Consider the following 13,515-nt stretch of genomic DNA (forward strand, 5'->3'; position numbering starts at 1 on the left):
ACCGGGATTTGTTGGTCATATATTACTATGGTTCTCTTTTCAACATATCTGTGGTTTTACTGATAAAGACTGAGAAAATTCTTCTTTCATTGTTGTGGCAATGGAAGAGAATTAACAGCAAAATGCTGCTTTCAGCGTGGTGCTCAAAAGGGAGAGGTGCACCCTGAGAACTGGCCATTCCTCATCAAATTGTCTATCGAAATTAGTAGTTTTTATGTGTCTCCCTTGCTACACTACAAGCTCAAGGATGGCAAGGAACTCTGTACTCAGCAAAGTACTCTGCTTTTTTGCAAGCATTTAATTAATGTTTGTAATTTTGTTGAATTTAATATGGTAACGTAAGGTACTAGGTGGGTGTATAACTGTCAATTAAAAACCAAGCAGATATCTCATGAACATGAACATAGTCATATCTTGTGAAATGCTCATTTCCTTGAGTCTCTTCTTTTTCTGTGTGGCATATTCAGTTTCATTAACAGTTCTTCCAGATTACAGACTTTTAATAGTATGGTTTGGGCAAATATGCGTCTCTCTCTACACCCCACAAGGGAGAGACAACGTGGGCATTGAACGCATTGTGAAAATTGCGCCGGCTACCTAGAGGCTGTTGGAGTGGGGCCCTGCTAGCTTTGCCCCCTTCTGCCCTTTGTGTAGTCCTCTAGGAAAGCTGTCCATCAGTTTTTGTCAACTCCTAACAAATCTTCTCTAAAAAGTCCTGGAAGAAGGAGCTTTACTCATTAGAGTAGGTCTGCTCTCAAAGACGTAAACATCCTCTTTCTAACTGGAAATTCTATTCTCGACAGCTATGAACCTAGTGGTATGTTTCCTGTGGCCTGCAATGGATCAAGATCGCCCTGTAACTCAAAGTGAGCTGAGGATCACTGGCCTTCAGGATGCACAGGGAGGCGGATGGGCTGGTTCAAATATTAGCAGAACCCAAAGATTTTAAAACTTTATGTGGCACACTGGTATTAATGCTGATAGAATGTTTAACCATCCATTGGTCATCAGTGGTCCAAGTGACTGTAAAATTAGTTACACTCTACTTTGACTAAAAAGGATCTAAAATATTGTCAAAATAAGTGTTTTTTAAAAATAAACCCATAGAACATAAAAAAAGTGAAAAATCACAATCAGGAAAAACTTATATCTGAAGACCAAAGCCAGGAGGGGATCGTCAGCAGGGGCAGGGCTTCACCAATCCCCAGGGGAACGAGCTCCTCCCCGCGCAGAGCCCATGCCTTTGTCGTATTTGTATCCTGCACGGAGCCTGGGTCCCATAACAGTCATGACTTACCCTGTCCTTTTCCTACCACTAAGTTTCCAAGGAGTTTCTCATGTAGAGAGGGATACAGGGGACCCTGGGAGATTCAGGCGGCAGTTTCTTAACACTGGGCCTGAAGTTAGGGAGGAGCTGGGTCTCATCAGTCTGCTGCTTGTACCCATCATAACATGGTGACAGGACTCGGGAAAGCAATCCCAGGGTGCAGGTAGATTGTCAAGCTAAAATGATCCAAGACTGCCTGTTTCGAGGACAGGCACCTTTGTTCAAGGATAAAATCTCAGATACGTATGTACGGAATATGTGTCCGTTAAGCAGGTTTCCACAAATATCATCTCTCTCCACTGAACTTTTGATAACACTTTGACGTCTTGTAATTGTGTTCAAGATAGGTGCTCTGTGTGGGTAGTAAGGGTGGATTTATGGGCTCACATTGGAGAGTAAGAAGGCAATTCAGGGGAATCTCTTCTCTAAGCTCAGATCTCTAAAACGGAGGGTGTATAGAAAGCCGAGCAAGAGCAAAATAGAAATAACTGAAATGGCAGGTTGCATTCCTCCCAGGGTCATAAACTTCACTGTGGGCTGGCAGCACCCACTGCTGTGTGATCCTCACCTGAGGGGAAAGCTACAGCAATGCTGAGAACAATGTGCTCTGTCAACAATGAGGCTGGGGGCTGCCTGGTTGGTAGTGGAGCAAGAGCAGGTGGGTAGGGGGCAGCGATGACAGGAGGCGCTGAGCAGTCTGGGCTGCAGACTTAGGGTGTGTCCAAGTGGCTGTGCTCTTTCTAACATGGCTAGCACTATGAAACATGTAAAGCGCATGTTTCCTTCTGTAGTCATTGGTTCTTTAAATTAAGGCCTTATCGTTTTCTCATTATCAGAGTAGATTTTAAAAAAAGGGTTGTTTTCTCTAATGAGCTACAGACTGAGAGGATGAGGATTTGTGTCCACTCTGGGTAGAGCCTGCATTCAAAGACCCATCAGTGTCCCCTAACTTGGGGCTGACCCTTGGCAGATGTGGTCAGTGCCGCCTCTCACCGTCCTTAGTGCATGCGGTTACCTTGAACTTCTCCTCATAGTTCTCAAAGGCCTCCATGACCATACACACGGCCTCCATGGAGCGCTCGAGCCGGCCGTCCACCCCGTTGAAGCGGTACATGCTGCCGGACACATCCACCACCAGGCGCAGCCGCTTGGGCTTCTGCTGTGGGCTGCCCAGCTGAGGAAGGGAGCAACAGGAGAGCGCTGTGAACCGGAGAGCTGCCCCTGGAGGCCGGCCTGTGCTCTCACACAGGCCCAGGGTGCCGGCCACGGCGGGCAGATCGCAGGGGGCTCGGCACTGCACCTGGCTGTCCTGGCAGGTGGAAAAGCGTCCACGGGCTGTTTGAGTAAATGAAACTACAGACTTCTGCTGGAAGTCAGGACCACGTGGGAAAGACTTTGAACATGATCCTCTCAAGGGGCCCAACCTAGTCTAGTAAAGGTGCCTCATGGAGGCAGATGTCTTCTTAAACATGAGAATTGGAAAAGACATAAACCCCAAATTGTCATAGTCATTTCATGCCCCAGGGTCAGGGACTCTAGCAACAGACCGTATTATTTTGGAGGGAAAAACACCATCAGTTTTACTTGTACTGGTTGCATAACAACCTGAAGGTAGGCTACAAGAAACGTCAGGGTCTGGCAAAGAACCTAAGGAAAATACTTATAAAAAACATCTTTTGCCTTTAGTAAGCATTCAACTTTCTCTTCCTTCCAGTTACTGAACTACTACTTTTCTTTTCTTGGCAGGTAAAGGCATGAAAGTGGTAACTAGCTGCTCTCTGGCAGCAACTGTCAATTCAAATGTACAACTCTCAGGAGATTCAGTTTGATTCTGACCTCATGCCTGCCGATTTGCAGAATTTAAAGAAAAACATACCGTTTTTTTTAAAAGGAAGAAAAATATCAGATAATTCTGTTATTATGTACTTGGTGACATGTAGGAAATTAAATAAGTAGAGTTAGTATTTGCAAGAAAAGATTCTGGGTATTAGAGTTTAATGGTTTGAGACAAATTCATAATATTTCTTAAAAACATGTGGAGGCTGCTTAAATTAAGAACAGTGCCACGTATGCTTCCATGACTACCCGCAATTTCAGATGCATCTAAGCAATTTGTTGACCACAATGAGTCAGGAAAGAAAGTAGTTGTTGACTCATAGCAGTGTCACAGGAATAAGAACTCTCCAAATTACTAACAGATCTTCTCTGAGTAAACACTGAAATGGGGTAAATGACCTGCTCTCTGTCCCCCAGGCCCTGCACGCCCAGCTCCCGGGGGCTACTCAGCGAATGTGGTTATTCAGGGATATAAGAAACCATACATTTCTCTAAGGGACTAAACGTTTCCCCTTCTTGCAATTTTGGGAGGGAGGAGGGCATTGTATTGCAAATATTTTCAAAATTATGGCCTAATTTTAAATAACCACAATTAGAGTTATTGAAGGGAGAATTCCTTATTTTCTAAAAAGTTTCTTAGAAACTTTTTGTATGATTGACAGAGATCTTCAGAGTAACAGAGGGAACAGGTGAAAAACCGTAAGACTGTTCTAGCATTTTCACCTGAACAACCTTCTGGGATTAACAGATGTGCCGGGGGTCTTCAGCTGCCCTCTAGCACAGCCTGCTCTGTGCTGGGCAGCTGGTCTTGTGGGTGGCACTGACCGCTCCCTCCACAGCTGGCATCCAGTGGGTTCTGCTGACGGGAGGCGCTGGCCAGCCAGAGGGTGAGGCTGTCGCTTTACTCCCTCAGCGCCCTCTCTGCTCTAGCCATGGGTTGGCCCCCCTCTTCTGAAGGCCACAGCTCCAGTCAGGTATTTCTTCTGCAAACTACCTTCTCGCCGTTGCCCTCAGGCCTATGGGTGGCTCATATTTGGGCAGCAGCTAGCCCTGGGGATAGTGCACTGCCTGTGTTTGGTTCTCCTAATATCCACCCTTACCTTTATAAATAGTCTTTTATTAAATGTTCCTTAAATTACCCAACTTGAGCATGCTGTGTTTCTTGCTGGGATCCTAACTCATACAGTAAATAGTAGGATATGTGTTTTTGTCATAATTTTTTTCCTCGGTAATGCTTTCCTTGGTTGCCATGTTCAGAGTTATGGTGTTTTGACAAAGACAGCAACTCAAGAAAGCAGTTTTCTGTAAAGAAGGCTGTGCTATGAGATCGGAGGCCAGGAGCTCACCATTACTTACTTGTGGCTCTAGCTCGCCCCGACGTTTGTAGATGGCTTTCTCTCCAGTCAGCCCATCAATGATCTTGGCATCATCCAGTTCCCCAGTAGCTTGGTGTCTTAGCCACTGTCTTTCTTTACCTTTAGCCTACAAAGACATACACACACAAGTCCTTATTTTAATTAGTTTTACAGGGTTTTGGGCACACTTTATGCATTAATAATGCGAAACACACACAGGATCTTTTCAATTACTGATGGCTCTGCATGAACAGTTTCATAAATGAACTGTTATCTGCTCTGCTGACAAAGAAATGCCCTTTGTGTGGATTCTGTCAGTTTTATCGTTTTAACATATGGAATATTAGAATGAACTCACTTAAAGCACTTATCAAAGGGAAAACAGTATGCAAATGAACCCCTGGAGAAATACGCAATATTTGGAAATGTAGTGGAAATCCATGTCTTATGGATTTTCTGTCACAGTACTGTTAGAAAATTTATTAGGTAACAAAATAATTAGCTTGGACTTGTTAACACTGTCTGCAAGTACAGAGAAAACATGATTTTCACACCTCTTCCTTTGGGAAAATAATTTGTTATTCAAGTTCTCCGTGACTTGTGCAAATGGAAACAGCTGAAAATCATAGCACATGAACATTTCTATATTCAGAAATCTTCTAAATCACTTTACTAAAAGTATCTCCACATAATACTTTCACACAATAGCGTACAACTCTGCCAGTTGGACTGAGATGGTAGTTAAATGATAAAGAACTATAAATATTCCAATCAAGACATGTTTACTATAGCCAGAGGACTATATTTACATTGAGATAGTTAGAAGAGCTAAAATTAGTTTATGCATGCAAAATAGAGTAGCTGGTAAAATCATTTGCTCAGGTTCTAATCCTCCCCTCATCAGTTACGTGCCTCAGGCACCGTTACTTACCTTGTTCGCAGCTCAGTTTCCTCATCTGTTAAATGAAGAAACACTAGCATCTATGCTGGTGACTTTTTGTGAAGAGTAAATGAGACATTACATGGAATGGGTTGACAAAGGGCCTGGCAATATGTTAGTATCATCATCATCATCATCATCATCATCATCATCATCATGTGAAATAAATTATGGCCAACTAAATCCACATTACTTTAAGCCGATTCCCTCATTTTACATTAGAGGTGGCTGGGTGATAGCATTGCATGGAATATACAAACTGAAGCATCAGGCAGCTTCCCACAATGTAACTCTGGGTATTACTATACATCTTGTTTCCTATTCCTGGTATCCTTGCCACAAATAAGTGCATAATGATCACGTTTGAATACAGATGAATTAATGTGACCATGAAATAGAGAGGGAAATTCCTAAGCCAACATAAAAATAATAATTTGGGTAGGTGGTAATTCCAGGAACTACTTATATGTAGTCTCTGGGAGTGTGTTCTTTGCTGATGTGTTCTTGGTAAGAACCCTTTGATTTCACTGGAAAGTGGGGCTCACTGGAGCGTTGCTATCATGTAAAAGCTTATAAGATGTGCAGCTACAGGTGGTAGGAGGCAGAGGAGAGCTCAGCCTTCTAGGCTTCTTTCCCACTGGTTGGTGGATCAGATAACCTTGACCCACACAGTGCTGTCCTTCCCAGCCCCAACCCCTGCCACATTGAGTGAGACCGGGCTCCTCTCTTTCTTTCCGTCATCCTGGTATCTCGGGTTATTTAATTCTTCAGGCTTCCAGGATAATTTTTGCTGGGAAACACTCTTGTAGATGACCATTTAGGTACGTTTTGATTCTGAGAGCCTATGCCTCTTGGAGTTATCAACTGTAGAGCTCTGACTTCTGATGCCTTTCATAAATGAGTACAGATTTTCCCAGAGAGGTGTAGTCTGAGTAAATAAGCACTGAAGAAAGTAAAATAGAACATGGTGGCAGTGGTTCATTGCCATTAAAAGTTGCATAGAAGGTTGGATTCTTGGTTTAAGAGGAATATGGGATTAGACTAGAAAGAGATTACAAGATATGTCACATAACAGCCGTGCCACAGTATTATCATTAAGCATTGATTTCTAAAGTTCATAAATGCACTAGCAAGACAATGACCCTGAGGACTCCTCACCAACCTTGCTTGCTGCTGTATGGCTTATTAATCAGGGATACTTTCAGCACTGCAGTGGAAAAGAACCACGGCAATGAAAATCACCAGTATTTAGAGAATGATTTCCCAACTTGTTTTTACCTTATGCCTCTTCCTGATTATATCACTTAATGAATGGTAAGGACAGTAAGACTTTCTGAAATAAATTGAAACTGCTTCCTCTTGTAGCAGTTTGATATTATTGATGGGTTCCAAAAAGCAATATTGGACTATGTTTGTAAACCGGTCTTTTCCTCTGGGCATATTAGTGTATTGGATTCAGAGGTTTGACCTTTACTTGACTAAATAAATAATGATTAAGGCTTTGATGGGGCCATGTCAGTAGGACTCACAGAAAAACCGTACCACAGAGAAGGGAGGTTGAAGTTTTTGATGCTGGAGTGTTGAGCTGGAGCCCCGGAAAGTAAGCACACAGAGGAGCTTGGTCATGAGGAAAGAGAGAAGGCCCTGGAAGAAAGACGAGCCCATTTGCCTGATAGTTTGCAGCTATAGAGACCAGAGAATGAGCAGCTGAGCCCAGAGAGAGGCAAGCCCTGAGAAGAGAGGAACCCAGGAAGCTTGAACCCAGGTAGACATTTGCAGCCATCTTGTTCTAACACATGGCAAAAAACTTTGGTGAGGGAAGTAACTTATGATTTATGACCTGGTAATTGTAAGCTTCCACCCCAAATAAATACCCTGCATAAAAACCGATTTTCTGGTATTTTGCATCAGCACCTCTTTGGCTGACTTACACTTCCAGAAATAATTTGATATAGGACAGTGACTTTGAAGATGTGTTTTTCGCTAGTAAACCTATTCCTCGAAAATAGAAATTGGTGAATTGCCTGATAAATCTATAAGAAGCAACAAATTATGGGAAAAATAATTCCGTAGGAAAACAGTTTGTTTCATCTATTTTGATGTTAGTCTTAATAAACTTTATATTAAGCTAGTTTACTATTCATATTAAGCAAATTCAAAGACTCAGATGGACATTTTGTTACAGGAAATCTGTCTTTACTCCTCAATCTTCATCCTCTCTGCCTCAACATCAACACTCAAAAAAAACACAAAATATCTAGGGCCCAGCAGATATGTTACTTGATGAAAATCTTTCACTTCACAACTGGAGTTTTGGGGATACTAAAATCTCCCAAACAGGTCTGCGGTTCAAACCCCGGGCCTCCTTGACCCCTGTGGAGCTGGCCCATGCGCAGTGCTGATGTGTGCAAGGAGTGCCCTGCCACGCAGGGGTGTCCCCTATGTAGGGGAGCCCCATGTACAAGGAGTGCACCCCATAAGGAGAGCCGCCCAGCGTGAAAGAAAGTGCAGCCTGCCCAGGGATGGTCCTGCATACACAGAGAGCTGACACAACAAGATGATGCAACAAAAAGAAACACAGATTCCCATGCCACTGGCAACAACAGAAGTGGACAAAATGAAGATGTAGCAAATAGACACAGAGAACAGACAACCGGGGTGGGGTGGGGGGAAGGGGAGAGAAATAAATAATCTTTAAAAAAATCAAATCAAATCAAATCTCCCAAACAGGTCTTCTAAACTCATATTGCTCTCCATATTGGGATAGAGCCAGGTACAGGAAATATGAAGCACAATTATACTAGAAACATTCAGGACATTACTATTTGTAATAGAGTTAATTATTTATATTGGCAGATGAGTGCCTATAGTACATATAAAAATATTTTTGAAGAGTATCTGAAGAGAATATTAATAAGCATTGAAACATAATTAGGGGGATGGATAGGGCTCAAGTGGTTGAGTGCCTGCCTCCCACATGGGAGGTCCTAGGTTCTGTTCCTTTTGCCTCCTGAAAAACAAAAACAAAAACAAAACAAAAACAAACAACAACCAAAACAAATGAAGAAACTCTTCCCACATATGAGGTCCTGGTTTCAATCCCTGTCTCTAGTATTTCAAAAACAAACAAACAAACAAATGCCATAATTAGGTAAAACCATAGAAACAAATATTGGACCATAAGAAATGGCAACAAAATTAACTAAAAGTCATATCTTGGAAAACTTTCCACCATGCTATTTTGTACTTCTAAGTTTTAAATTTAAGATGGCCAGAGAATGACACAGTCAACTGCTTCATATCAATTGGATAAAAGTATTACTATATAAATGTTTAGTGAGTTATCCTCCAAATAAATCCCACTCCAATAAAGCAATCCGGAGTAATTATGTTTTACTATTTTGGATATTCCGATATTTTACTAAACTATCCTACTGCATTTAATATTTATCAGAAGAATGACATTTTTATTTGATTCTCTTTAGTAGGTTTGTGTGAGAGAAATCTTACTGACTAGCTCTAGTTAACTTTCAAAGTTACTTTATTTTGAGGCAGCTCTTCAAGACAATTAAGTGAACAAATATTAAGTCCTTACAAAAGCCTGGTGAAGTCTGCCTTATTGATATCTCTTGGCGATGGAATCATGCCCCACACCAAAGACATGTTCAAGTCTTAATCCATGCTTCTACGGGTGTGAATCCATTTGTAAATAGGACCTTTAAAGATGTTATTATTGATGAAGGTGTGGCCATATGGAATGAGGGTGGGCCTTAATCCAATATGGCTGAAATCCTTAGAAGCAAAGGAAATTGAACAGACGCAGAGGTCAGAAGTCAGCAGAAACCAGAGGAGCAGACACCAAGGACAGCGAGAGTGAGAGTGCCAGGTGATGGAGGACTGCCGGAACCCTGCAGACACCGGGAGAAAGCTTGGCTTGTCAATACCCTGGTGTTGGTCTTTTAGCCTCCAAAACCATGAGGCAATAAATCCCTCTTGTTTCAGCCAGCCAGTGTAGTCCTGGTCATCGTAGCCTAGTGGACTAAGACAATATCGATTTCTGATCAGCATTTGAATCTTCAGTTTGTTTTTGTATTACATGCCACAAAAAGCTATTTGATAGCATATCTCCCTCGTTAGTCTACTGTGCTAGGAACTACCAAAACAGTCTCAGAGAGCTGGATTATATTCTGGCATTCCCTAGAGAACAGAAATCAGATTTGCTTTTTTTTTTCAAGCTCAAATTTAAGCTCTGTCACACTGAAATTCTGTGAAATGTTCAAAGACAAAATTTCAATAATTAAAAGTATGCTTAAGAAGCAGTTGGAAAACCTTTTTATGCTTTCAGAGGATGCTGTGGTGTCAGCTGTCTGTAAGAAGGGCCTTTCTCTTGGTTGGAGCTGATTATTTCAGAATTGAACCAAAAAGGATGAAAAATAATTGGAAAACATACTGGGGAGAAAAACACCAAGATTAATGCCCAGCATGGAAAAGTTAAGTATGTTGTTATTTTTCTCTAAACACATAAACATATCCTTAAATAGGGTTGAAAGAAAGCACTATCATTTAAAAGTACATTTTAAAGTACTATCATTTAAAGAATACTTACTGCGCTTGGCTCTCATATAATAATTTTCTTTAATTGCTATAATTACTCTCTATAAAGTAGATGGTACCATCCTCATTTCAGAGATGTTGACAGTGAAGTTCTGAGAGGTGAAAAACTTTGACCAAGGGTACTGTCCCTAAACAGTGGAATTAAAAACCAAACTCACACACACACACAACCAAACTCCTGGTATTTCCCCCCATTTTCCCTTGCTCTGATGTTCTGCCGTTTTCTAAGTGGCATCACCAAGTCAGAGCCCTGTCAGTCTCTCTCACCTCCCAAAACTCAGCAGTCTCCTGGTCTCTCCACTGCTGTGGTCAACTCTTGCTTCCAGCAGCCACTCCGCCCTGGATTTAACAGCTTCCCAACCTTTACTCCTATCTCCTTCTCAGCCACTCTTCTCCTCAATTAGAGGGCAACTTTAAAAAGTCCAAGTCTCCTCATTTGGTTTCTCTGAATAAAACCTTTCAGTTGCCTTCTCTGCCGATAGGATAAAGTTGAGCATGTCTGATCTCTCCAGCTCATCCTCGGCCCCTCTCCCTAGGCCTGGGCTCCAGCCATTCTGGCCTGCTTTCAGTTCCCTCAGGGTACGACACTCTTTCCTACCACAGGGCCTTTGAACAAGCTGTACCCTCCACCTGGAACCCTGCCCCCCAGCCTCAGCTGCCTGCTAGGAATCCTTGAGGCCTTATCTCAAATCTTCCTCAGGGAAGGCTGCCTAGACCCTGTGGCCTAGGCGAGGTTCCTTTTTTCCATGGTTTTAGAGAAACGTGTTCATTTCTTTTCATAGCATTTATCTCAGTTCACAATTACATATTCATTAGTGTGAAAGCCTGCTTTGCAAGGCAGATGTAGCAGGGTGAGTGCAGGGACTGTCTCCTCAGCGTCCAGCAGAGTCTGGCACACCATGGAGATCCTTGTTGAAGGTAAGAGGGGCTATTCCACTCCAAATGCCCGGGCTCTTTCTACCATACCATGCTGCATCTCCAAAGCGATTAAAATAAACAAACAAAAAATCCCAATAATACATATTTCCTGAGCACTTACAGTGCTTCCCTAACTTTCCCACCTCGTCATTTTAAAAGGCAGAGGAGAGAGGTCTGGGGCATAGCTTGAAAAGCACCTGCCAAAAGGTCGAAATGTCTTTAATAGATCATGTGTTTTCTTAAATGTTCACGGGTATTTTATGTTTGACTGCATGGTACATCCATAATTGTTTGACAAAATATACAGGGATTCCCCCAACCCATATGCTTAGATTAAAACTGAGCTCTAGGGAGAGGTCTGGAGTTTATCCTGGGAGTGACGAGCTTAAATAAAGGATATTGTCTCTGCCACTTTTGTACTTTATGTTCCTTTTGGTCCTCACAATAGTACTAGGAGATAAGTCCTAGGGGGATTCAGACACTTTCCTACCATCGTGAAGCTAGTAAACAGCAGAGCTGGGGTTTGGAGTCCAGGTCTAACTCCATAGCCTCTACCCCTTTCCACTGTTGTCCAAAAATGTTTAGAATCACATTAACGGAGCGACAGGTTAATGGCCTCAGTGACACAAAGGATACTCTGTTTGGAGCTAAAACCTTTGCTGGGAATTATTTGTCACGCAATACGAGTGTATTCACTGGAATTCCAAAATAATGGGCTAGCTGGCATTCCCTCACGGGCCACTGGAGGCTGGGCCTCCAACTGCGTCACGGCTAGTGCTCTCCCTGTGAATAGAAAGGTTTCTCTCTGTCCAGAAAAACCCAACCCAACAAAACAAAACAAAAGCCCCCAATCCCAAGCCCACCCTCAAAAATATCCCAATGGCTCTGAAGCATTGGATCCTACAGAAGATGTGAAGGGAGCAGGTAAGGAAAGAAACTGTCTGATGGTTGAGGATGTAAGACACTCAACAGAAGTTGAAAAACCTCACAGCCTCCGTGGGAGTCTGCAGGGACAGTACAAAGGACCGAGGGCAAATGGTGGAATTCTGGCTCAGTGGAATTTGGCCAAGTCAAGTCCCTGCAAACCTACTTCACCCTTAACCACATCTGTACCTTACTCTTGTCATGCCTTCTCTTTTGCAGAGGTAGCCAAAGGAAGTAATACTTTCACAGTGAAAAACGGTGAACTTATGAAGAGAAAACTCTCAGGAGCCATGGAATTCAGACCTGCTATGAGAAACACAGGTACATGCTCCAGAACTAGATTTGGTCATTCAGGCTGAGCAAGCCTGTGCTCGGCGTCCAGAGGCGGCCATGCATACTAAAGGCACAAGAAGGAATGGTGGTGCGTGAATTTGGGGACTGTGAAGGGAAGAGGCATGAGAGGTAAGAAGCAATAGACACAACAATTTGTTTATTCGTTCATCTATTGATGGACACTTAAGGTGCTTCCATCTTTTGTAAATAATGCCACTATGAACATCTCAGTACAAATATGTTATATTCAAGTCCCTGCTTTCAATTTTTTAAATATATACCTGTTACATGTGACAATACGGATGAGTCCTGGAGACATCATGTTGACTGAATTAAGCCAGACACAAAAGGACAAATACTGTATGATCTCACTGATATGGAGTAATTAAAATATGCGGTTTATTAGAGTCAGAAACTGGAATACTCTTTACTAGGCCTGGGGTGGGGATAGAGAATGGGGAGTTAATACTCAGTTGGTGTGAATTTCTGTTTGGGATGATAGAAGGGTTCTGGTTATGGCTGGTGGTAACAGTAGCCAACAATGTGAATGTAAGTACCACCACTGAACTATATATTTGAATGTTGTTAACAGAGAGTATTTTCAGTTATATATATTTTACTAAATAAAAGTAGAAAAACAACATAGGACTCAATAACCCAAAGAGTGAACCCTATTGTAAACTATGGACTATAGCTGATAGTATAATCATAATATTCTTCATCAATTTATCAAAGGTACTACACTAATGCAAATTGTGAATCATGGAGAAATTTGTGCATTTGATGGGTGGTATATGAAAACTTTGTATTTTCTGCATGATTTTTCTGTAACCCTTGAACTTCTCTAATTAAAAGAAAAAGTAAAAAAATTGAAAAAAAAAAAGAAGCAATAGAGGGAAGCAGATGTGGCTCAAGCGATTGGGCTCCCACCTACATATGGGAGGTCCAGGGTTCAATTCCTGGGGCCTCCTGGTGAAGGCAAGCTGACCCGAGCAGAGAGCTGGCCCACGTGGAGAGCTGGCCTGAGTGTAGAGCTGGTGCAGCAAGATGACTCAACAATAAGAGACAGAGCAGACCAGGGAGCTGAGATGGCACAAGAGATTGAGTGCCTCTCTCCCATTCTGGGAGGATTCCATTACTGGTTTCTGGTGCTGCCTAAAGAGAAGACAAGCAGACACAAGAGCACACAGCAAATGGACACGGACAGCAGATAACGTGGTGGGGGGAGAGAAGTAAATAAAAAGACTTAAAAAAAAAAAAAAAAAAGG

The 13,515-nt window shown here is 42.3% G+C and overlaps 1 protein-coding gene across 1 annotated transcript in view; it reads right to left on the bottom strand.

The window, feature by feature from the left end:
• Nucleotides 1-13,515, bottom strand: part of VWA8 (von Willebrand factor A domain containing 8) — a 429,880-nt gene that overhangs the window by 17,077 nt on the left and 399,288 nt on the right. The window contains exons 41-42 of the mRNA XM_058276628.2: nt 4,520-4,645; nt 2,343-2,501 (exon numbers count right to left, since the gene is read on the bottom strand). Of these exons, the coding sequence (XP_058132611.1) occupies nt 2,343-2,501; nt 4,520-4,645 (285 nt within the window). The remainder of the gene's footprint in view (nt 1-2,342; nt 2,502-4,519; nt 4,646-13,515) is intronic.

The sequence above is a fragment of the Dasypus novemcinctus genome, chromosome 15, assembly GCF_030445035.2.
Source record: "Dasypus novemcinctus isolate mDasNov1 chromosome 15, mDasNov1.1.hap2, whole genome shotgun sequence".
Taxonomy (NCBI): Eukaryota; Metazoa; Chordata; class Mammalia; order Cingulata; family Dasypodidae; genus Dasypus; species Dasypus novemcinctus.